Below are 25,595 nucleotides of genomic sequence, written 5' to 3'. Positions count from 1 at the left end.
TACATGCCACTAGCAGCTGTTAGGTCCAGCCTGGGCTACTAAGTTGAGGCTTTTTAAACACTAATTACGTTCAACATAGTGTGGTCCTGGCACAAGTGCATCTGGCCTTCATTACTAGTGACACTGCCAGCTTTGGTCCTGGTCCTTCCTCACACTGTGTATATGTAATACTGCTATTTGTAGAACCTGAGATAGTTCTCCATTTTTAGATCCAACTCTTAACCTGTGTCTTGAATGTATTCTTTGGCATATCTCTCATTCAAGCTTTTGTGGTGGGTGAAAAGAAATAATTTTTCATGTTTAAATTTATTTCTTCAGGGAAAGTTCACCTCCCATTAAATCATCAACTTCTGGAAAGGCTCAGCTTATACTGACTGTGTTTTACGGCACAATATAACATCAATGTGGAATTTAGTTCTTCGATCCTATGACTTCTGTCTCTGTCATATTTACTGAAAGCCTTTAAGAATTTCTGAGTTTACACTTAAATCACGAGGAAAGGCTGAAACCCAGATGTAAAAACCCTGTAAGTGAGCTTTTTGTGGAAAAAAGTACTGAGGTCTAAACTTTTGCAGTTGATAATGGAATCATACTATTGGCTGGTTTTAATTTTCTTCTCCTTCCATCACCCACTTCTGTCACATTCAGAGCACATGCTGCCATTAATTTGGGGAAAAGCTGTGTCATGTGTAAATACAGAGCTACAGAACACAATACCGTTCTTGAAGTGTTTTGAGCTGCTATTGCTTTTTACTGTTATTATTGGTTGTGGGGGTATAATGACTTTTGTATGACTCCCATTAATTTTTTTAACACAAAAAATTGTTTTAATGTTCTTTTTAATTATCTATTCACACAGAGTAATGAAAATTCTTACTTGCTTCAAAGAGACATTTAATTTGCAAGCTTATGTTCCTTTCTTGTAGTTTAGGTTGTTATCGCTATCAGGATCTGCCCACCTGGCTCTTGACAGCAGAACTGTAGACAGAAGAAAGAAAAGAAAGTTTTTACATCAGACTCCTTATTACCATTATACCCTATTATATTTTTGATGCTTTTACATTTATATTTTAATATATTTTATAATTCAATATTCTTCCTCAAAAATTCATTGTTGCTTTAAATTTTACTCAGCCATAGACATATTTTCTAGGCTGTTTGGCACATACTCTGGTTAATGATCTTAGAGGAGATATGCAGCAGAATACAAAAGATCAAATTTGTACTAAACTACATGTAGAACATACTCTTACTTGTGTCATAAAGTGTTAACAATACATGTATTTTTTTTGTTTGGAATGACGGTAAAGCATAGATTGAATATTCGTTTGCCAAAAAGACAAAGATGAACTGATCCAGAGTACAATCAAAACCTCTATGTAGGAAATTTTATAGTGAAAACTATAATAATTTACTTTATCTTCTACTTTCTTTTTTTTTCCTTCCATTTTGTGTATAAATTTTACAGACATAGTATTCATATTGAATTATGAATGCTATGGCTCAACTAAATTCTATGCATATATGGGCAAATCCCTAAACTGCTAGCCTTGTCTTCCCAGCTATCCAATCCCTTGAGAAAGCCAATTTTCTTTCATGTCTGAACAAAAGAAAAATGTACTATTAAAATGCAATTCAGAAGTGATAAAAACTGCAAGTGGAGCAGCCGGCTCACAGCACCTTCGATGTATTCTCTGGGACACTGGGGCCACATTAATTTGTGTGTGTGTGTGATGTCCATCCCATGTGCAAATTAGCATTACAAGTACCGTAATCTGTCTTATGTGAGAGTGTCCTTTCCCATGAGTATACACATGCTACTATAGCTTTGTATAGTTTAGAAGTCTGCTAACTCAGTGTTTTTCATTTGCTCACTTTACATGACATTTGTTTGTGGTGCTTGATGGAATAAATTGATATACCTGGCAAGATTCTAGAATAGTTTCTTTTTATGAAGTAGAAAGGCATATAATTTGAAAAACAAACACTCAAACAGTTGCTGATGGATAAGTTAGTTCTAATAAATAATGTTCTGAGTTGGTATCAGCTGAGAGACAAATAAAGGCATTTTAATACCCATCTTTATCAAAAACCTCACTGTCTAACTCTTACAAGGACTTTGAATTCTGAAAAGGTTTCAACTAGGAAAAGTTTCTAATTAACTATACCTGTTTTCCTGGCATTTAAAGTGATGTTTTAAACTCCTGAAAATATATTTCTAATTTTAATGCATAATAATTTTCCTGCACTTGTAGAATAAAGAATGCCAGTTGCTTTTACAGAATACCAACAATGATAAGCCTAATTCATAAGATTTTACTTTATATTAAAATATACATGTTTGCTCTCATAACTCTTTTGCAGACTCTAATAGATGGAACCAAGATATCTTTGTAGGGTCTCTTGCAGATCCCTTACATGTCTTTCACCTTCCACCACACAGTTTGCTGTGGAACTTACCCAGAAAACCTGTAGCTGTCCATGGGAGTTAGGCGCATTGATCTGAAAACCTCTTTCCTGCCCAAAGCAGGTAGCTGGATCTTCCCTGTTCAGTGAGCAGGGAGTCCACCATCAGCATGACCAAAGGCGAAAAAATCAGGCTCCAAAAGATTGCTAATTAGGACATAAATATAACTTGAGAGTACAGAATTTGTGAATTTAAAATAAATTATTTCTTTACTTTGTGGTCTGCCAATACATGAATGTCACCACTAATATTTGTATAAGTTCCTATTCTACTAAATGAGAGCAGCTATAGGAGAAATTGCAGTAAAGCTCTCAATATACTGAAGGGGAACATTAAGAAGGCAGTGGAAAATAGCAGGAACATGTGTCCATATCACCTGCTGTAGCGTTGATAACCATGATTTACATAAATCCTGTGAAATCTAGATTAGAGCATAACTGATTTTTAAATATTCTTGAATTTTAGATTTCTGCCATTTTCTTCATATCATAAAAATAAGAAGTATGAACCATCAATTCATAGATCAGGCAAATATGGCCAAGAAACCTATGGAATTAAACACTTCCGAGAAGTACAGCCTAAGAAGTGGGTAGCAGACAAGGTAAGTCACTGCAAAAATGAAAAAATAATTTACTCGTTTAGATTTTTATTGTATTAGAACTAAGTGAATTTGGGCCTGATCCAGAGATCACTGAATCCAATGGAATCTTTCTATCCTGTTATAAAATCACATAGAGCTGATGTGATGAATTGTCAGGCTTCTTCACCACTCTTTCTGGTAAGTTCAGTTTGAGGAAATTCAACATCTCTTCCACCTACAAGTTAAGGATTTAGAAGCCTGATTAAATATGACTTTGGTTATAAAAGTTTTCAAAAGTTTTGTTCTGTCTGTACTGCCTTTCCTGATTTAAGAGAAATTACATATTTACTCTTGCACATTAAAAGAAACCTTCAGAAAACTATGTGAAACCTAACTAAAAGCAACAAAATATTTCACTGCTTACGTTCTGTGGAAAATTCTAAAATCAGTGAAGAGCCGTTTTTATTGTGAGATAGCCTCCTTAAACTGCCTGCTTTGTTTTTTTCTCGTTTTGTAGTGCTCTAAGAGGTAATTTTTCTCAGAACATGTTTTAACACGAGTTTGTGTAATGTTTGCATTGCTTCTATTTGTATTAGGTATCATAATCCCATTAAAATTTCCCAGTACCAGAAGGATAATGGACTTGGTGGAGAGTGCAGCACAAAGCCAGTTAGAGGAGTGGAGCATCTTTTGTATGATGAGGGGCTGAGCATGCTGTAACTCCTTCAGAAGAGAATGCTCAGGGAGATCTGATCAGTGTGTATTAACACCTGATAAGAGGGAATGAAGAAGGAGCCAGACTCCTCTCAGACTCAGTATTGTCTAGTGACAGGATAAGGAGCAACACAAACTGAAATGCACGATATTCCATCTGAACATGAGAAAACACTGCTGGGGTTTTTTCACTGTGAGGGTGACAGAGCACCGGCACAGATTTCCCAAAGAGATTGTGGACTCTCCATCCTTGGAAGCATTCAGAACCCAACTGGGCATGTTCCTGGGCAACCTGCTGTACCTGATCAGGGGGTTGGGCTAGATGATGTCGAGAGGTCTCTTCCAGCCTAATCAAATCTGGGGTTTTGTAAGACATGATTGCTTATTTTCCTGAAAGTAACTTAACCTTTGTAGATACATAACAAGTTCCAAGGAATCTTAGTTTGAGAAGTAATTTTTTTTTACAAGATTTTTTTCTCAAACCTTTAAGATTTAGAAATGAGCTCAGAATAAAATTGTGGTACTTTAACACACATTAATTAAATCTCATGGCAAATAAAGGCACAAAGATCAAAGATCTGAATTTGTCTTTCAATAACAATGAGTGGAACATATGACTGGCTGAAGTACCGCAGCATAAATATGACCTATTAAAAAAGATTTAAAATCCTTATTGGTCATACTCATCCTGTCCTCTAAACCCTCTTCCAATCTTTAGCAGTTCTTGATCAGGCTCAGATGATTATATCAAACAATGTAATGATACTTATATTGCATATCATATCACATATATATATATTATGTAAATGATGGGCTTAGCTGAAACAACTAAACCCACTTGTGATCTTGGATAGATTTCAACCTAAATCTCTGGAGGTGAATAGCTCTCTGTGTTAACCCAACGTGACATACAGACTTCCAACCCCAATTCTAAATCAATATGAAGCTTCAATTAGGAGCTTCTTACCCAAACAGAGAGATAAGAGAAGAAAAGAGCTATTTATGACCTACCTGCTGCTTTAATGGGTCATTATTATTGGGAAAAAAAAAAAAAAACCACCGCAACAAAACACACACTCTCCACCCCCCCAAACCTCTACCTCCTCACTATATTTTAACCAAAAAGGTCTTATAGGCAGATGTAAGGTCATACTTTCATAACTGTTAAATTTGACAGTACTTTCTTGTTTCTGAACTGTAATAAAACTTTGTGTATATCAGTGCTGTGAAAAAAATTATCCTGTTGTAGTGAATCACCAGGCTAAAAAGCATGTATTAAAATATTACCTAAATGAAATCACAGATTTTTGCTCAGCACCTTGTCTGCTAAACAGAACTCTCCTTTGAGTTTCCCATGAGGTGATACCTTTGTTGATGCAACTCTATATTACAATCTGAATAGCTGATAACCCTGCCATGGGGTACATTCAGATTCTGACAGTAGTATACTAGAAAACATTCTCATATCATTGCTGGTACGACAAACTACTGCGTAAGTTATACAATTGTATACTTATACTTCATTAAAAATAAACAAGAAATGGAAATACTATTCTTCTAGTGAAACTGCATCTAGTTAGTTTACCAAGTTGTAAACCACTATGAAAATAAAAATGCTAGTGTATTTTATGTTTAATATCATATGTCTAAATACCTTGGAATGCCTTTGATAGAATTTGTGTGGGAAGTATCAATATAAAAAATTTACCAGTCACTATGAATTTAATCTACAGTGATAGATTCCAGTGTAACTGGACAGTCAAGGGATCAAATACACTAAATATAATATTTCTGTTGTCAAAACACTCACATATGTTCATATTTACTGAGGCAGAAATGATAGCATACAGCCTTTAGTCACTGTTGGAATTAGTTTGCATATGCATTTTAGGAAACTGACTTTAATGACAGCATTAAATGTTTTTGTATTTGCAAAATTCAGGAAGTGACATTTTAGGATGTTCCTTCTTGATAGATTCTTTCCTCTGATGCCTTATTATAGGTGAATTACAGTACAACTGCGTCACTGTTTCATTATTTGCACAGGCATTTTGGCCCTAAACAGAATTTTATTATCTACAAAGCATAAAAATACCCAGTACTGCAAAGAATTAATTTAGAGAACCTAAGCATATTGCACAGAACATAAAGTTGACCTTTACCGTCTACAGCTTTTGGAATGGAGTGGGATGTGGAACACATCATAGATTTAATGTGGCACAACGCTGTCTGCAGAAACTTGGGTGGGACTGTGACTGCCTGCCCATTGCACCCGATGATTGAATCTGCTGTCACCAGCATCCTGATAATAATGAACATTCAGCTTAACGACCGTGATTATGATTATCATAATTGATGTGCAAGTGCAGTGTGTGGGGATCATTACAGCTGAACTGTACAGCAGAGAAACATGCCTTAGTTATGGATAATTTTACTTTTATGCATTGATTGGGATAAAATATGCCTTTCAAGTTCAACAGGCCAGCTTAATATAATTTTAGGAAGATTTCTACATGTATGAATTGATGATTATGAGCTTCCTGCAAAACTCACTCTAGCTGTTTGTTTTGAGTTGTTTCATTCCATTAATAATGGAAAATAGTTAAATAATTAGATGTTGTCGAGTGGAAATCGCTTATAGAATACTGCCATCATTAATCAAATATTAAGTTCAAATATTTCTGATTGTCATGGCCTTGCCTAGGCTAGGAAAAATAGCCCTTGTAATTCACCCCCAACACAATTCTATTTTTGGTGAAGCATTAAAAATTGCACTGTAGTCAACATTACAGGCATTTTCACACTGTATTTTGTAGACATTGGAGCAGGCAATAGTTGGTCATTATATAAATTATCTCTCTTCCATCTTTGTCACCAGATGCAGAGAATTGCAGACTCAAATTCAGCCAGTGTAGATAAAGGCACGATCAACAGTTTCGGTCCATTTTCTTGGATAGTGATTGCCTTCAACTGAGATTATATGAAGTTGCATGAGTATTTAATTAAATCATGACATATATAACAGATAAACACCAGTGTGTGTATGTATTTTAATACAGAGTTTATATAAAGAATATTATGGCATAAGTATAATGTATAGAGTTTCATTGACTTACACTAGGTGTAAATGTGGCTCTTTGTCCAAGAACCTGCAGAAATATCCTATGGGGGTGGAGAGAGATAACAGACTATGGAAAAAAATCTTGATCTTTGACTTGCTTTCTGCATAAAGATGATTGTAAGGATCAAATATCTATGAATGTCTCAATTGCATAATTCCTCTCACATGACCACTAAGTTTGCACTTTCCATGATGAAAAGAAAGGAGAACCCCCTATGTGTACAAGGAATTAATATTATTTCATACAGTCTGCCTTTGGAAGTTTAATGGTCTCTGTGATTTTCATTGCTTGTATTATGCCCCAAATGGAATCACATTATCAGGTAAGGCCCTAATTTCCAGATATATGGGGAAAGGTTCACAAGGAGAACCTAATTTGACCTTAGAAAGTGCATGTGACTTTTCTAGTTGGGCATGACCATGGTCAACCCATTTTCTTCCACATTCTTCTGAGACCATTGTATCCTGTGGTTCCACAGCAAATTTATCTTTGTATAGTATTATTGTGGGGGAGAAATAAGGCAGGGAGGGAAGAAGTAATTTGTTCTGTTTGAAAATTAGTTTTATCCCTTGTAGAACAAACAACATACTCATAACAATCATGTGTCTTGTGGATGATGTCATTATGTAGCAGAATTGTTTGATACACTCTTCATGCTTTCCCATCCCTGACTATACCAAAATTTATTTAAATTTCACCTTAACTCTATTTTTCCTAACCTTGCAGTAATTGGAATTGAGACAGGTATAATGTATGTGTGAAGCTTTAAATTATTCTCTCTCAGATTTTGATTCCATGAGAATTTTTTAAAGGAATTTGCTTGTTTTCATTTTAATCCAGAAAAAAAGATTACACAGAATATTTTCTGATAAAGTGTGACATTGACTAATGAATGTGCCTCCATACTCTGAGCCTTATTACATGTTTTAAAGCTCTTAAGGCCATATTTACTAGTGTGCTTTGTGACAGAAGTTACTCATATACAACAAGGAAAGATAGCACGTATTTTGAATATCAGATTCTTAGTTCCCCAGCCCCACTGCAGTGTGTTTTCCTAGGTAATGCAGAGCTGATATAATGTGGCAGACAGAAGTAACTCTATTGTAGGGGAATTATTAGATGATCTGTAAAAGTTTGCTTGTTACACTACTGATTTCCTCATGAGCCATGTCATGGATAATAAGGGTTGTTGCCAAAGTGTGTTGCACTCCAGCAATCCCTGGCCAATGACATGGCTCCTGTACGATTATTACTGCTGGCATGACTTGATGCATCTATTCAGATACTCCAAATAGACCCTTAGTTTGAGTTATCAACTGTTTCCAAGATAAGGCTGCTTTCTGCCACTTCCTGTCTTGAGTCCTGCACCAAACCAAATCATTTAAACCCAAGAATCTGGTCCTACAACAAAACATCCTATACTATCCATGAAAAGTCTGTCCTTTGTACCCTGTAGCATTTATTTTCTGCTCTCAGAACAACCACTGCTGTATCTTTTGTGAAAATCAACTTGAGCAATTCCTGCCTCCACATAGGGTGATTCCCACAGCAGTGTTGCTCTTCAGAGCTGTGAGCTCCTTGGACCTCAGGCATTCGGCTACTCGGTTAGGGAGTACAAAAAAAGGGCGGTGTTGCCCAATTTAATATCACAGACCAGCTTAATAAGCAAGTGGTCTCTAAAACTGGTTAACAAAAATGGCTTAAAGTCACTTCTACTTCTGAATGTTTTGCTTTTTTAGTCAATGTCACAATGTACTGTTGAGAAGGAAAAGTATTTTTAAAAGCAGGAGTAGGTCATACCCAACAGTGGGAACACCGGACATTCTCATTCACATGAATAGAACAAAATGTCTCTCATTATAAGATGCACCCATTCAGTCTTCCAGGAAAGCAAATTACAATTTCAGCTTTTGACAGTTGACATAATGATCTTTCCAGATTCCTTACTGCACGAAGGCATCATGTTTACAGCAATACATTTTGTTATGAAGATCACTTTCAGAGCTCCCATTGGAAAAGGTCTTGATTGTTTTCTTTGAGAAAATCCTTAAGGTCACCACTGCTGTGCTGCCTTTGAGAAATGCTACTCTTGTTATCTGTATGGCAAATGATTGTTAACTATCAGTGAATTATGTTCTTAGGTGTAGAAGGAAGTTAAACACTGTGAAGCAAATTAAAACTTATGAAATGTAGTGCTGGTTACTGTTTAATGAAATACAGAAAAGATTCCGGGGATAACTGTAAGGCTGAAAAGATAGACTGGAAAACATTTCTGGTGAAGGTTACTGGTGAGTTACAGGGTCTGATTTTGAAGGAATACTACAAAGTAATGTCTGAGAAGAGTCAAACCATCCAGTTATTTGCATAAGAAAAGATACTGTCACCACTCTTCTAATGAAATCCACTCTAGTGGTTATTTGTAAGGGTTTGTCGGCAACTAGTTGTATATTTTATAAAACCTGATTTTCAGTTCTGTAATTTCTCAATGGGAAAATGCAGTCCCTTGATGATGATCCAAGGCTTTGAAGAATAAATTGATTCGAAAGAGAAAATTAGATGGTACTTATTAGACTGTCTAACTAGCAATCCTTTGTCATTTGTCTGTTGGATGATAAATGTCTTGCTTTGCCTACCTTCCTCATTTAATAATGTAACTTTTATGTTAGTGGCATAAAAGAAAATCTTGCTTTTCAGTAAGAGCTAACTTTAACCAATATTTTGTTGTGAGAGATACATGTATGTTTTAACTTTCTAAATAATGTCCATTATACACATTGCTTAAACATTTTAAAGCCTCTTGTTTACACTTTAGAAATAGAATATCTGGGCCAATTCTTTCAGTACGTGCTTAGAGTACATTACAGAAACTTGTGGTAGAGCTTTTAATGCAAAAAAATAGTCAGCTGAACTGGAAATGGTAGAGTTTGGAGTTACACTTAATTTGTTTTGCTGATACTGTTTTTAGATGTTGATCATTTGGATACTATTTTGTTTGTTGAAATTGAAAATCTTCACACTAAACTGGGAAGTGCTTGGCCTTGCCTTATGATGACAGTTTTGGATGGGCTGTTCAACATTGTTGGAATTAAGTAGATTTGGTTATATACCTGCCAAACATTGTGTATTTAAATGCAATTCAATTTGCCACAGTATTGAATTAAAAAGACTATATTTTAAAGTCACTTAAAATTCTTTATGGAACATACCTGCAAAAACAAGCTACTTGTTATTTGATAATATTCACCTAGACCTTGTTTCTGCTGGCTCAATAGAGTTGAAATGCAAGTAAAAAAGTTTTTCACAATCCTGTATGAAATACATGGTCCATAAAACTGTTAAAAAATGTAGGTATGAGAAATGATCCTCAGCACTGCTCATAAATGAGATATATCCATGGAGCTAGGCTAATTTGCATCAGATCAAGATCTGGCCCATAATGAACATGATCAATATGTAGATAGATGCTATATAGAAAGAATGTTATAGGAAAAAAATGGTGTTACCCATTTTTACAGAAAAATAGACACTGGTTTTATCTTATTTTAAATCGATGTTGCTAGTGAGGTTACAAATTGAAATCTAAGATCAGAAGCACATATTCTGATGACTTCCTCCAATAGATACACTTAGGACTACAAAATATTGCATCTTAAAAAATGATGCCTAAATGACATATTTTGTCACACTAACCCATTAAGATTGAATAGTTCTGTAATTTGTAGTGTTATTAATACTTATATCTGTTCTGGATAGATTCTAAGAGTTTATGCCTGGTATATGCTGAAGCTGAGAGAAAGGCTGCAAGTTTTTATTGTTTTGATGTTCTCTCCAGAGAGCAAGAGTATTTTATTCTTAGAGCAGCAGGATTTCAGAATAATCTATAATCCCTGAATATGAAAAACCATAGTAAAAGATAGCTTTGTCCACTAATGTTGGAGTGAATGAGACTCCTAATACTGACTGCTTGTTGTCTTAAAGGTTTGGCACAAATAGCTACTGCTTCTTTCTTTAAAATTTATATAATGTATCAGCTCTGAAATTGTTTGCTCCTTTTTAAATAGTAATATGATGTTCACTTTGGAATACACTTCAGTATTTATTCATTTAATGCAATGAAGAGAGGGTTTCAATATGCCCTTTAGAAACTCAGGATGTTCCACCGTGACAGAGATAAGAAACTTTATTCTTCCTTCTCAAGAAGTTGTTGATCTCAACATAAAATATGTAGGGCAACTTAAAGGCATATCCACATAAGGAGGTATTTGTAAGTGTATTACCATGTGTTAATGTTCTAGAATGAGAGTTATGGAATTGCTCAAGAATAACCTTTGCACTTCAAATTCAGACTTCTATCTTCAATTTAAATAAGGTTACAAGTTTTGGTGACTTAATGTAGAGAGGTAATAGCACCTAAAATAGAGGGGAAAAAGATATAAATGCTGTGATGTCCACAGTGCCTGTTTCACAAATGTATTGTTTTTGTTTTCCATCATGGCACTATTTAAGTAGGAATTTACATTTAGACTGCTACAATAGGAACTAATAATATTCCCAGCCAGTAGTTTTGAGATGTGTTAGGATCTTCACCTGTTGTTGTATGAAGGAATGACAGCGTAAGAGGTGTTTATCATCAGCAACTGAATACCCTGCTCTTTTAAAGCAAAACTTGTTAGGTATGAGAATCTCAAATTTAGAGGGAAAAAAATAAAAGGAGAAAGAATAAGAACATTGCATATTAACTGACTTTGTACACTAATGCAAAGCTGCTTGATTGAGCAGTGTAATGTCAACCATGTCTTTCTTCTAATGCTAAAAGTAATGCACATAGACAGAGTGACAATCAGAGTACAGCCTCTCATCAGCTGTAATTAATCTTTTAGTTAAAAGAGACTAGAAAAGCTTCTCATCAGCCTCTTCTGAAGTCTGCGGCACCCTGTTTTTTGATGTTTGCATTCTGAGTAAAATTGTCCCCACCAGTTCTAACAAATTGAAACACCAGGCTAATTATGGCAGCTAATGAAGTGTGTGGAATGGTCACAGCTTGTCGTGAAACTGTTCCTTCAGCTCAGATTAGAGTTTCATCAATCACTTTTTTAAACTGATCCAGAATTGCTTCTGCCCAGTGCTTGGCATTTTTAATGCTGTTTCTGTAATTGGTTTTTTCCCCAAAGCTTAGGCTATTTTTTGAAATATTACATTCTCAGGATAGGACTTACAAACTCCAGTTTATAAAAAAACATTTCATTATCGCCTCTATCAGCTGATCAACTGTGAGAAAGCTAATAAAAGAAGCAGAAATATAAAAATTGATATATTGCTTTTAATCCAGCTAAAGGTAGCAATAAAGCATATACACATATATGTATATGAATCATTATTACTGTGGGCTGGATGTATACTGCAATCTCCTGAGACATGGTTTGTGGGCTGGATGGTTCAAATCCCACTGAAGGACCTAAATGAAATGAATGAGTTGGTCTTAGCTTATTTCCTAGTGGATTGTGGTCCTCCATATATCACTCAAAAGAGTTTGGCATGATTTGTAGTTTTTGCAGATGCCCAAGCCTTTGGCAGGAGGAAGACCAAAATGGGTTGCTATTTAAAGAATTTCAACACTTCAGGTCAAATCCAAAGTCCTCAGAGAAGTATGGGAAACTTTACAGTATAGCTTACATTGCTACTACACTGTCAATGAATAAATTAGCATATAAAACATTGTAAAAATTCCTAGTTCCTGTTCATTTATAAGATGTAATAGTACTCAGCTGTACATTGAAAGTTCTGCATAGACATTAAAGACATAGACATTAAAGAAAGTTTAAGGCTAAATTCTTTCCTCAACATGGACAACGCAGTGTAGAATTTATTTTGGAAGTTATCCAGCTGAAAAATGAAATAAACTTTAGCTTATGTAATACCACAGAATATATTTTACACAAGTTGTTAGATTTAGTATATAGAGTGTGTATTCATATCAGAACCAGGACAGCATCATTTTAGTTTTTGAAGTGTTCAACAATCTATTTTTTAAATTTGTGCTAATATGTGTAATCCACTTAATTTTTTCTGAATACTGTTGAATATGAAATAATGTTTGGCTATAAATATCAACTGTTCCTCTCCCTGAAGTTTCTTAATCGGTAGCGATTTGACAGAAGTGGCTCCATATTATTGCCAAGCAAATCTGTGGCACCTGAGTGAATAATCTGTGTTGCTGACGCTATTCCTGAACTGTATCTAGGAACTGGTGGATTTACACAAGGGAAAAAGTGTCACTGAAAAATGGAGAAAAACATGACATGCAAAGAAGATATGTTATCATCTATGAATAAATATAGACAGAAAAAATAACAATAGGTGTTAGCCTAAGAGCTACTGTCCCAGTTTTATTGATTAGTGACAACAACACTGGATAGGAGATTAATAGTTTTTTTTAGTGTTAGCTGATCTCCAAAGTAAGCTACCCGCAAAATGAAAAAGGCCTTGTCCTATTTGATTGTTTCAATCTCTTCTGAAGGTAGCTTTTATTTACAAAACAGGAAAGCTGTTTTTCTCTTTAGCTTTCAGCACTGCTAGGACACATTGCTGACTCATGTTTAGCTAGTTGCCCACCTGGACGCCCAGGTCCTCTTCTGCAGAGCTGCTACCCAGCCTGTCAGCCTCCAGCCCCTGGGGTTTGTCTGTGCCAGGTACATTTGTCTGTGCTGTATTTTGTGAGGTTCTGTCGGGCCATTCCTCTAGCCTGTCTACAACACCCTGAATAATAGCCCCCAAGTGTATTAATGGTGGCCATTAGTTTGGTGTTGTCCATGAACTTGATGAGAGTGTATTCCATCTCCACCTCTGGGTCACTGATGAAGATATTAAACAAGATAGGTTCCAAGGTAGCACCTGAGGAAATACATTTGTACCCAGTTCCAGTTAGAGTAGAAACCATTCATTGCTACGCTTTGAACCGGATACTCTGAACAGTAGTGCTCATCTAGACTCTAATTTGCCAACTTGGCTAAAAGGATTCACTGGGAGATTGTTGCAAGCCTTGCTAAAGCTCAGCTAGACAGCATCCACTGTTCTCCTTTGATCTGCGTATCTATTCATTTCATCACGGGATGCAATCAGGTTCGAAAGCATCATCCAGAACAATGTCAAACCAGATGAAATCTAACTGGAGCAGCTGTTTTTGCTGCGTATGCCAAATACTGTGCAATCAATGTGCTTTTTAACAAAATCGATCCTAAGTGATTACAACTTTTTGCCAAACAGATACAACTTAACCTGATAAGATAAAAAATATTTTCACTTTAACTCAGAATTTTTCTTCCCTAACTTCTAGTAGCATGATTTTGGCAAGTTAGAGATAGTTGCAACTTGATCTTGGCAGGTTAAACATTTTCTGGGTTTAGTCCAGCAGGTTAAAAGTGGTTCTGAGTTTGTCTTGGCAGTCAACGCTTGGCACTGGCTTACTTTCAGCTGGAAAGAGAATGTTATGGTTGAACAGATTAGACAATGAAAGGGGCAGTTTATAAATGGCATAAGTCAACATACTTCTCCCAAAGTGCATTATTTTCTAAAAGAAGTTGTGTGTCTAGCAGAGTTTATGTCATGGATAGGAAAAGGTGTTGGTTTAAAAATACAGGCACAATGATAAAAGTATCTCCATTACTTTTTCATCAGATGCTTTTAAGACTCTATATTTTTCTGTACACAGGAATGTAGTGTTAGGCATAGTTCCACCCCTGATTTAATAACTTCATAAAGGGGGTTCTGTATTACCCATCAGTGTGTTTTCATACTTGACAATGTTATTTATACATCATAAATGAATTAAGATGAACATCTACTCCCCTCTTCAAAAATATTTTTGTTGAAATAGCCTGCAAGGAGTAGACATTTGCATGACAATAGCAAATAAACAGCTCTTGGGATTCTGAATACCTACTGAACTATTTCAACTGCACATTTGTTTTTTAGTCCAGATTCAGTAAAGTTCAAGGGTATCCAAGTATGAAATAGCTTGTGGAGAAATTCACATTGGTTTCTTAATTTAATTTACTTGTAAAAAAAAGGTTGCATTAGTTGAAAAAATAAAATACTATCTTTGGTAATTTTGGTTCAGAACAGACATTCAGAACAGAATTTGCTTGGTGTTTCATAACATTGACTAAATTATGGCATGGCAGGCACTGTAATTTTCTGTGTGGCAAACTATACTTTTAATATTGATACTGTCTCTGAATATGTGTTAAAGTACCTGAAAAGTGTCTACATAAAGGTGGTTTATTCTTCTTCAGTAGATTAGTTTTATACATGTAAATAAATTCATTATCTGAACAGTTATTTGTAAAGCAGAATATATTTCTTTTTAAAGCATTACAAAACTCATACGTGTTTGGGAGGAAGGACCAGACAGTGTCTGGCTCACAGATCATCAATAAATGGAATAAATGAACTTAGAGGCTACAGCTGGGAATTCCACCCTTCCTTCCCTTTGGGCAAGCACAGTGACTGCAGGGTACTAAGTAAATGTAACAAATGCAAATTTGGACCACAAATCTTCATTGCTGGTTCTATTACACGTGACAAAAAGGACAGGCTAGGTTCAGGTCCCAGGTTAATTTTAGAGAGGCAATGCTTAGGTGGAAGAGTAATTCACTGGACCAAATCCTTCCCCTTTTTTCCTTTTTCCTTCCTTGCACACAACGTCCATCAAAGCCAAGAGATAATTTGCCTTTGCTTGTGAGAAAGCACAGTAAGGTTTGACACATCTGTAATTTTTAATAACCACAGCTATTGCAAAATGTCTTCCTCTTTCAGATACATTTGCGCTTTCCTTGTACAATAGCTCAAAGCACTGCATTCTCAAAACCCGCATTATTTTCTGTCATGTCATAGCTCTATCTGTGCAGCTGTGGAAAGGTACAGTGGGACATGCTTTTGTTCCTTTGTCCAAACTGCTCCTAAGCATGCAGGAGCAGAAACAGTCTCTTTTCAAGGCTAGAACAGATCCTTGCCTACCTTCCACAGATAAGGACAAGAGGTTTTAGAGCTTGATTTGTGTCAGCCAGTTCTCTCCAGTTATCTCCAAAGCACAAATTAGCACAGGTTAGCTGCTGGGCTAAGAGAGCAAACTTAGTGAGCACAGGTTAGTAGCAGAACAATTCTTTCTCAGAATATTAAGAGGAAGGGAGGAATAGAGTTACAATTTCCATGCCAGAGGAGCACACAATGCTGTGCTGCTTGTACTGGACAAAAATAATGTAGGAAGTATCTAAACCTATATGATTATCAGATCAGTGGTTTTTCAAATTAATGAAGCATAATTAGAAATTAGAATGATTTCTAGCAAGCACTGTTTGAATTTAGTTTCCTCATTTATAATTCCAAAAGATGAAATGTGTAAGAGTCAGTGATAGCTATAAACCTCCAAGAAATTTTAAGTGTAATAATGATGAGATGTTTGTTACATAAATTAAACAGCAATTAATGTTTTCTCTTTCTGTTTGCAAGATAGGATATTAAAATAGTGTTGTTAGATTTCCTACTGTGAACATAATTTCCTGATTTTTTTTTGCAACACATTATCATAATGTCAATAAAAGGCTAAAACTAACAAGTAGAAGAAAACTTGCCTGATGTAAGCGTAACACAGAAGGTTATAAAGTTGCCGTTTATGATGGCTATACAATATCTTTTTATTTTAAGATCTAATAGCAAGTTGATTCAAAGGGTAAGACTTGCACTTACGAAGTCATTAAAGCAAGCAGAAAATTGCTTTCTACCATAGTCACACAGTCTTTTTAAATCAAAGAGTTTTATTGTTGTTGATGATGTTTGCATTTGCAGGAGGTAATTAGGGAATGAGTTAGAGATCACACTGAGACCCTTCAAGCTTGTCAAGCAGAACCATAAACTTCACTTACAAAAAAAAAAAAAAAGAAGCAGCAGGCAGTTTAGGAGGGAACCTACAGAGAACAGAGGGAAACAGGATCATAACATTTTAGGTCAGTTTGACCACTGCTGTGTCAATCCACAACATTGGAGAAGCTCATAAAGTCTTCATGGAAGCACAGTTTTTTTCACTGCTCTTACCCAAAAGAACCAAATTCAGAGAGTTTAGAATTGTTAGCAGTAGTAGGCAGTTGAAGGAAGAGAGAGATGATGGCTCGTAGTCCTCCTCCTCTACATTGTGCTGAAAAGCTGAATAGGCAAAGTTGTAATTCTACTCCATCACTTCAGTGGTCACTTGTCCACCGTGGCGCAGGGAACTCTGATTAGGCATGCTATTCCCTGGAAGTCAATACCTCTGCAGTGACACAATGAGATCCTGTCCCTAAGGCATGATCTGGGCTTTTGTTATTATCTCTTATTTGAAGGGTCTAGTTGACCCAATTGGTTAACACATTAGCTTTTCAATTTTATAGCCTTAAGTCACGGAAGACCTATTCCTCATTTTTGGATATTTCTCCACAGCAGAAAGCAAAATTGGCTGTCTGTGCCCACCAGCCACAAAAACAGAGTTACGCCAAACAACGGTGGCCCAAACTTTATGGCTAATTAGCTGTTGAAGCTATGCCCAAGAAATAGGTTCCGTTGCCCATGGGAAGAAGTGTGTAGCCATTATTAATGTCCCAGCTCATATCTCTCAATAGGTCTTATGAGCAGTGCAGCTTAAGGAGACTAAATGTACAGCAGGGAATTAAAAATTATAGTACCCCTTTCACTGACTGAAATATTGTAAACTTGTTTCACTGGGGCCAAGATTGGTGTCAATGTACTTTGTGTGAAAAGTGCAATAGAAGCATTAGTATTTGACAGCCCTGGTTGAAATAAGTGAAATTAATGGAGCTCTTTTCATATACGACAAGGCCATGGCACCCCTTTCATGCTGCTTACAGACAGAGAAAAGTCAATACTTTTTTATTACTTGATGCTGACCTACATTCTGCACTACAAGTGCCAGGCCCACTAATTGGTTTCAGTTGTGAGAAAAGTTTGCCCCAAAGAAACACTGGAGCAGATAAATCAATCTTTTTTAGGGTAGCTTAGTGGGTTTTGAGCACTTGAAATGACATTTGTGTTGTATTGACAGAATGGGTTGTTACACTCATTTTGTCATGTCAGAAGGCCCTGTACTAGTTGGAAGTATTGTTAACCAGTATTGATAAATTTGCTAAGAATAAGTTAGCTGGACCAACGTTTTACTTGCATAACAGCTTGCCATTTCTTGTTTGCTTCCTTGTTAGAGACCTCGGTGGCTATTAATAGGTCAGGAGGCTTACTATGACAGCTCAATTTAAAACTCTAATTTTACTATTACAAGCATTAGGTTCATAAGGAATACTTAAATATGACCAATTAGTATTAAACAGAGGGGTTGTGGACTGTGGCTGTACAGTGGCACTTGGCAGTACCGCCTGGTTTTCAAATGAGGCGGGCGCTGCGTCCCAGCCTTGTGGGGAAGGCAAGGTTGCTCAGTGGGCTTACCCTGCGCTATATAATATATATTTATACCCTGCGCGGATATAAACACCGCATGGATTTTTATGCAGAATTTCCCATTGCGTCCTCTAAAGTCTTGATGTGTACCTGTGGATGCTGATTTCAAGCTAAAGAAAAGGGAGGTTTGTTTCCTGGTTTTACTATTTGATAGCATGAAGATAGAATTAGGATTCTAGCAGCTGTGCCCACTTCTCAGTTATTCCTTCTGCCACTAAATCTTCTCAACAGATAAACTTCCAGCAGTACCAAAGAGTTTTTCTGAGATTCCAACCTTTCATGAATTGGTTTACCTTTTGCATAGCACATGGCATCGTGGTTGACATCGTTCAATTACACGGTGCTTCACTACTGTTAAACTGGCTCAGAAGAGGACTAAGTCCTCTGATTTACTGCTATAGGTAGAATATTTTTCATTAGAGAGGTTATCTTTGAAACATCTTCACATGCTGCTTCTAACCCGTGAAGGAAATCTGCATTCCTACAACCTAATGCAACTGTAACCTCCATTTATGCAACCAAATCACTATTTATGCAACAAAATAAAATTTTGTCATTACAGAAAAAGACTGCAAAGCTGTAAATCAGGTATCATGTTTATTATATGCTTATTGTTCCAAGTTTATCGTGTGCTTAGCAACTTCATAATTATTACAGACTTGATAATTTGCTGTAGGAAATTACCCAAAGTGTGTACGCAGGATCTGAGAATAAATAGTCAGAATGGTACTTTCTGGACTTAAAATCTTTGAGTAGTTATGCTACAGCTGTTTGCCTATTCTTCCTTTGGTCTGAAGCAGCTGACTTTCTACATCATTAGGTTTCCTAGAAGATAATTAATTGTAATTCCTCTCTCATTCCTAAATGCATTTTTATATTACAGGAAAAAGTACAGTACTCTCAAAACTGTTTGGAAAGAAAAACTGTTAGTGCAAATTTATCACTAGAATATGAAGGGATGCGTTTTCAAAGTCCTTCAAGCTGATACCGGTGTCTACAAGGACTTGTTGGTTTGCCAGTGTAATTTGTTGTACATGGTCTGTATTTATGTATGTCTGCATACTCAGATGGAAAATCTATTTAGAATTTGCTTTAATGATAACATTCCAAAGATAAACTGTGTGAGCCTTGGGCAAATCTAATCTATTAAATCAGAGTGTGCTGATTGAGACAAATCTTTCATGGCTTTATGTCACCATTTTTGACTCCATTGTTTAGAAGTGATGAGCACACATGACAGTCAAGTAGTCAAATATATTTAAAGGGTCCATAGTTCTTGTTAAGCTCTGTCAGTTGAATTTGACTCACAATTTACTAGGTGAAAGGAGAAAAAACTTCACAAATTTCCAAATAAAGTGCTATATTCACTTTGTTTTGAAATTTAAAAATAGGTCTCGGTCCTGAGAATTACAGGTCTCTGCTGCTGAGCATTATATGGCAAGATGTAAGAATACATTGTGAAAAATTCCATAAAGCTCAGCTCCATGATCCTATGATCCTGACACTGCAAAACTGTAGGGTCAACCTCACCAATATGTGGGAATTCATATTTGTAAGGTGATTCATCCCAGCTACCAACAAGGAGGCACTGACCATAAAAATAATCTTGAAGCCTGTTTTTTTCCACTCAGATCTTTTCTTCTTGCACCTTCAAAACCATTGTCTACATTAACTCCATAACTTCTATGCCAGGTAGCAATCAGCTTAAATTCTGGATGATCCTGGCAGGCTACCAGAATCAACCAGCAGTGCATTGCAGTGCTACAGGTTGCCCAGAGAGGTTGTGGATGCCCCATCCCGGGCTGTCTTCAAGACTTTGAGCAACCTGGTCTAGTGAAGCTGTCCCTGCCCATGGCAGGGGGGTTGGAACTGGATGATCTTTAAGGTCCCCTCTGATCCAAACCATTCTGTGATTCTATGATTCACTGAACGATTTGGACCTACATTTCACCATCAAATTACACAGACATGAGAACACGGTTTCCAATTCCTTTCCCTTTATGCTGCTACAATGACACGGTGGGATAGGCTCTCTTCAGTACTGTGAGGTGGATCTTGCAAGGGCAAGTGGTATTTTCAGGCGTTACTTTCTCAGTGTTAAAACCTGGTTAAAATTTGTATCTTCAAATACAGAAATGGCTGGGTTCTTTTTCCTAAAAAAATAAATTATATTTCATATGCATACTGTGCAGCATTTATCTGGTATGTATTCTAAATGTCTTTAATTGGTCTAAATGTAAAGCCAGCCACACTTTTATTTATTCATCAGACTATGTGATGTTTCCTAAATGTGATCAAACATAACTGCTGTCGTCATAATCAGAGCCAGTTGTTTAAATGCTCAGTTGTGAGTATCTAGTGAAATAGCTTTAAATAACAAGATAAACAGTGCAGCTGCCAACCCAAAGTAATCTTACACTGAGGGGGCGTGTGGCACAGAAAATTTCCTCTTTGTCATTCTGATTTGAGTTTGAAGCTGGACCTGGGCTTAGTTCCAGCTCAAAAAACTGTTCACTTCAAAGGCTCCTAAATCGTCCCAAGGAGCTAATTTTGGCAGCCAATTGTTTTTGTTTGGCCAGGCATCCCAATAGCAAAAGCCGTCTGCTCCAGTGAATAAAGGCTTCAGTGCTCAGACTTGCCATTCCTGATTTTATCCTGAAATAGGAGGTGTACACCTTTCACTCGTTTCCTCATCTCACCCCAAGCTTACTGCTTTTTTTGCTAAACAGTACCTGTCCTGTAAATTAAAAATATACTTCCTCTTTTCAAAATAGAGAGTAGTTTATTCTGCTCTGAATTACTGATTAATCCTAAATTATAGTTGCATTATCTGTTTGCTTTCTTGGCAACTACAGCATTTTGGGGTTTTTTTCCATTCCCATGAACAATATTAGCCTGGTGAATTTACTAAATAAAATATATATTAAATCACTTTAAAGGGAAATTATTTGCAGTTACGCTGGAGTTATAATAATATCCATTATAATAATTATATGGACAACTTTTCCTGCAGTAAAAAGGTGCTTGCCAAACACACAATGAAAATTAAAAGACTCTGCTATTAATTTAATAGCAAAATTAAAATATTGTAAATGTATAATATGATGATATGCAAATGGACTTTACCGTTGGATAAGGAATTGGGTGGTACAAGGCATAAGGAAATATTAAAACACGTGAACAGTTAAGAATAGGACAGTCCTCACTTTCACACCACACAAAGAGTATTTCATGTTGAATGTATCTTTCTATCTTGGTATTTTAAGATTTATGCATGAGAATATTGGAGGAATCAGACCAAATAATTTTAAGTATGAGATGTAAGAAATGATGTGGCCACAGTTTGGCAACATGCAGGGCAGGTGAAACTCAGGCAGGCCATGTCGGTGTTTGCATGAAGCTTACCAGAATTTGTAGTTGCTCCATCTTTTTATGGAGATTCAGCTGAACTGTGGTCTGTGAAGCAGCTAAATCAAAATTATCCAGGGAATAATAATTCTGCTTCATGTCATTTCCTAGGAAAAAAATAGCTTTCATTCTGTTTTTGTGAGAAAACCAGACCTTCCAAGTTGTGAAATGTGTTGAAAAGGTAAAAATTTTAGCCTTCATTCATTCATGGCCTCAGACATTTTATGAAGACATTGCATTTCCATGCCATTTCACAGACCATCATGCTGACAGTAGAAAACAGTAGAGTGTTCAGACCAACTTCTTTCTTAAAAATTAACCATCAGATCCTGGAAAGCTAATAATTCACCTGTGACATGTTACTTTCAGAAATGGAAAACAATTTTAATGCAAAAAGAATATATTGTACTGCTGATACTATTCCCAGTATTTAATTTTCAAGAAAATAATTTTATTCAGAGTGCCTTAAAACCTTGATTTTAAACACCACGGACTTGCTGATCATTTACCACAAGCATTTATTATTAAGTACCTAAATCAAAATACTGTTTAGAATCCTTAGCTTATTTTACTTTCTTGTTTGTTGGATGTATTAACATTGTACTCTTAAGGCACAGGGTCACTTATATTTCTTTTAATCAATTTAGATTTGTAAGCATTTGCATTTTAAAAAATTGAGTGTAATAACCAAGAACTTTTCCTGGAAAAAACGTGTTCAGGAATCAATTTCTTGTATTTTTTTCTACCAGAACTCCAAATCAATTTGTTGCCACTAATACTTGTTTAATACATATCCATTTTCTTTACAGTTTCTCAAGGAGCTGGTTTAATATCCATGTTTTAACATTAAACAAGGTAGAAAATTTAGAATGTTGCAAAGATATCGTGCTGTCTTTAACTTATCTGATTGCCAGAGGAGAAAATACAATTTTGTATTCCATGATTTGCAAGACTATAGAATCTAATTTTTGGAGCAGTGCCTATACTTACTTGGAGTTTGAAAATACATATTTGCTTGCAATTAAATCATTCAATACTTATGCTCTTCTTCAAAGTAATGTACATATACTATACATTCTAACTCATAAAATTAAATTTAATTAGAAGACAATGTTTGATGCTCTAAAATATGTTAAAGATAAAACCATGAAAACCAAACTTAACACTTCTTTTGTCATCTTTATTTTTTCAGGACTTTCAAACAGTGTTACCATCGATTGTTCTCTTTGAAAAGTTTGGAAAAACTTATTCCAGAACTGGGCAAATAGTGTAATCATCCTGCAAACTACACAATATAAGAGACCTGATAAGTAACCAATAAATGTATTTCAGCAAATGCACAGCAGTATGTTGACTGACTGTCCCTTGAAGTACTCTTTCTGTAAAGTGATGTCTACTATGTCTGAAATAGTGTTAATTGATTTTCCTTGATCTTTAAGCAATACAGCTTCCCACATTAATTAAAAAAAATATATTTTTTTTAGTTATGTCCAAAAAAGAATTATCTTAGGAAAATGATTTCTGAAAATGCTATAATCTATTAATGTAAATCCTTTAGGATACAAACCCACAGTAATCAAGTAAAAAACTTGGAATACCACTGTGTGTATTACAGGTTTGTAAGTGAGATTAACACTAAAGAATTAAGTATTTTTTTGTTTGGGTTTTTTGGGTTTTTTTTGGTCATAACTACAAACGTATCTGTTTCACCACTGCTGTTCATGATTTTCAGTGCTAGCATACAGCGGTTTTGAATATGGATGCATCTCTTGAGAAGGACAGGATAGGCTATTTACATAGAAGATACTATTTTATATCCTTTTAGCTCTTCTCTGGGTGATATAACATCAGTGTTGAAGAAATAAAGTACTTATATACCAACTGATTATTAGACCAATTTTTCTATATCTACTTAATTTTCTTTATCAAGATCTGTGTATTTGCTCCTAGTACCATGTTAAGCAGACAGGTATGTGGAACATAATCACATGATGGTTGGCAAAGAAGAACACATCTGATCACACAAAGCTGGTATTTGCTTTGTTCACTTGCATGCAATCTTGCAAAATACTGAGTATCTTCAGAGCGCATTATCTTCAAAAGGCTCAAAGAATTCAACACCAGATTCAGCATTTCTTAAAAGCAAACCAGAAGATAGTTTTTAAAAATATGAGTGAATTTTTACAGGGGTTTTATGCTGAATTCTCTAAGATACCATGTTTGCTTTTCATATCCTTTGACTATATTTGAATCAAATATATCTGTTTATGGTAGTTGAATCAGTTACTCAGTGGTCAGGTTTTTATTAGTGAATTTTGGTATGTGAGTCTTTTGTCCTCTACAAATGTGCAGAAAGCCTCCTTCAGAGGTCTGTACGAATACTTTCTGACATAGGAGTCACAAATTTAGTTTCTGCAGGTTTTCAGCTGTCAGCCTATGTGAAAAAGTTTTACTGCTGTCATACACAAGACTAAAAGCACTTGCAATTCCATTTCAGCAGGTTACGAGTGCGGGCACCATGTTGTAGTGTTTGTTACTTTTTGGAGCTCTGAAAAGTTCTTTCTTTGGCATGGCAATGAGAAATGATCTCTGGGCAGTGCGAAGCAGCCACCTCAGAGGCAGCGTCTCCTCGATGAGTTAATCTGATCGAATGTGTCAGAGTGCTTTGGTTGTTCATGGAAGGGATTGAAGAGGAGACACTTGTGCAAAACTGGTGATGAATAAAGATGCCACAGTGATTTTTATATGTGAGAGCTATCTATTTGATTGCTTCAGCTTTAAGGTAGTTCATCACAGTAATTCACCCAGTGTTGCCTCTTTAACTTCATACCACGGTTTCCCATCAGTCCGATTAGAAATGGCAAAGCCTTTATCAGATTAATCTTTCTTTCTCTTTCTTCCTTTCAGTATCTCTGACCCCAGGACACAAGAAAGCCTACCATGTAGACCAGCACTGCACTGGTGGTAGTGCACATAGCTAAGGGTCTGCAGCACAGGATGGAGGTTAAAACCAACACTTCTAATTTTATTTGTTTGGTACACACACACTTTTCCTCCTCTTAAGGAAAAAACCCAAAACTTTTCATTTCAAAACAACTGGCTGCTTCCCAGAAACATGCTTACACAAAACCAGGTCTATTCATTTTGTTAGGTAAATAAACATCCACAAAATTAATAAAGTAGCAAACACACTACCTGCCAGGTTCGGTTTTTGGGGCTCTTTTGCCAGTTATATTTCATGGGGAGTCCAATACTTTTCTTTTACTGGAGTTCACAGGGAATTTATGTCGTTCTTCAGCATATAACATCCAAATTATTTTGTGTCGTCACACTGCAATCCCAGAATCCTTTTGTTCCTCATTAAGCACATTTAACACTTACTCATTACATTGGTAATTACTCCAACAGGACCTCTACCAACTATTCCATTATGTAGAGACTTTTATTGTTTTTATTGTCTCTTAAACTACATATAAACACATGCAGAGAGTTAACAGAGGATTAGCTTGAAGATGCCACAGTATGTTTTTTTATATTTTTAAATATAAAAGCATCATATCTATGAAACTTTAGATGAATCTTGATTTTTTCTTTTGGTTTTAACTGACATCCAGATGCTGGAAAGCCCAGGAACATTTGTGAGTGTGGGCTACAGAACCTGTCCCTACATTCTTTCTACAAATGGATGAGGCTGATTCATAGAGAAAACTCACAATACTAGAAGGAACAGCTAGTAAGAATTTAAGAAAACCAGTCTTGGGATACCTTCAGCATGTTGGACTCCCTTGGTTACAGAAGAAGCCCAGAA

At 35.9% G+C, this 25,595-nt stretch overlaps 1 protein-coding gene across 1 annotated transcript in view; it reads left to right on the top strand.

The window, feature by feature from the left end:
• Positions 1 to 23,060, top strand: part of SPATA17 (spermatogenesis associated 17) — a 52,093-nt gene extending 29,033 nt beyond the window's left edge. The window contains exons 4-5 of the mRNA XM_010148913.1: positions 2,933 to 3,068; positions 22,980 to 23,060. Of these exons, the coding sequence (XP_010147215.1) occupies positions 2,933 to 3,068; positions 22,980 to 23,060 (217 nt within the window). The remainder of the gene's footprint in view (positions 1 to 2,932; positions 3,069 to 22,979) is intronic.
• The last annotated feature ends 2,535 nt before the right edge of the window (positions 23,061 to 25,595 follow it).

This window comes from Eurypyga helias, unplaced genomic scaffold (genome assembly GCF_000690775.1).
Source record: "Eurypyga helias isolate BGI_N326 unplaced genomic scaffold, ASM69077v1 scaffold16610, whole genome shotgun sequence".
NCBI classification, from domain to species: Eukaryota; Metazoa; Chordata; class Aves; order Eurypygiformes; family Eurypygidae; genus Eurypyga; species Eurypyga helias.
Note: the sequence above shows the minus strand (reverse complement) of the source record. Positions and strands in the feature narration are given on the sequence as shown.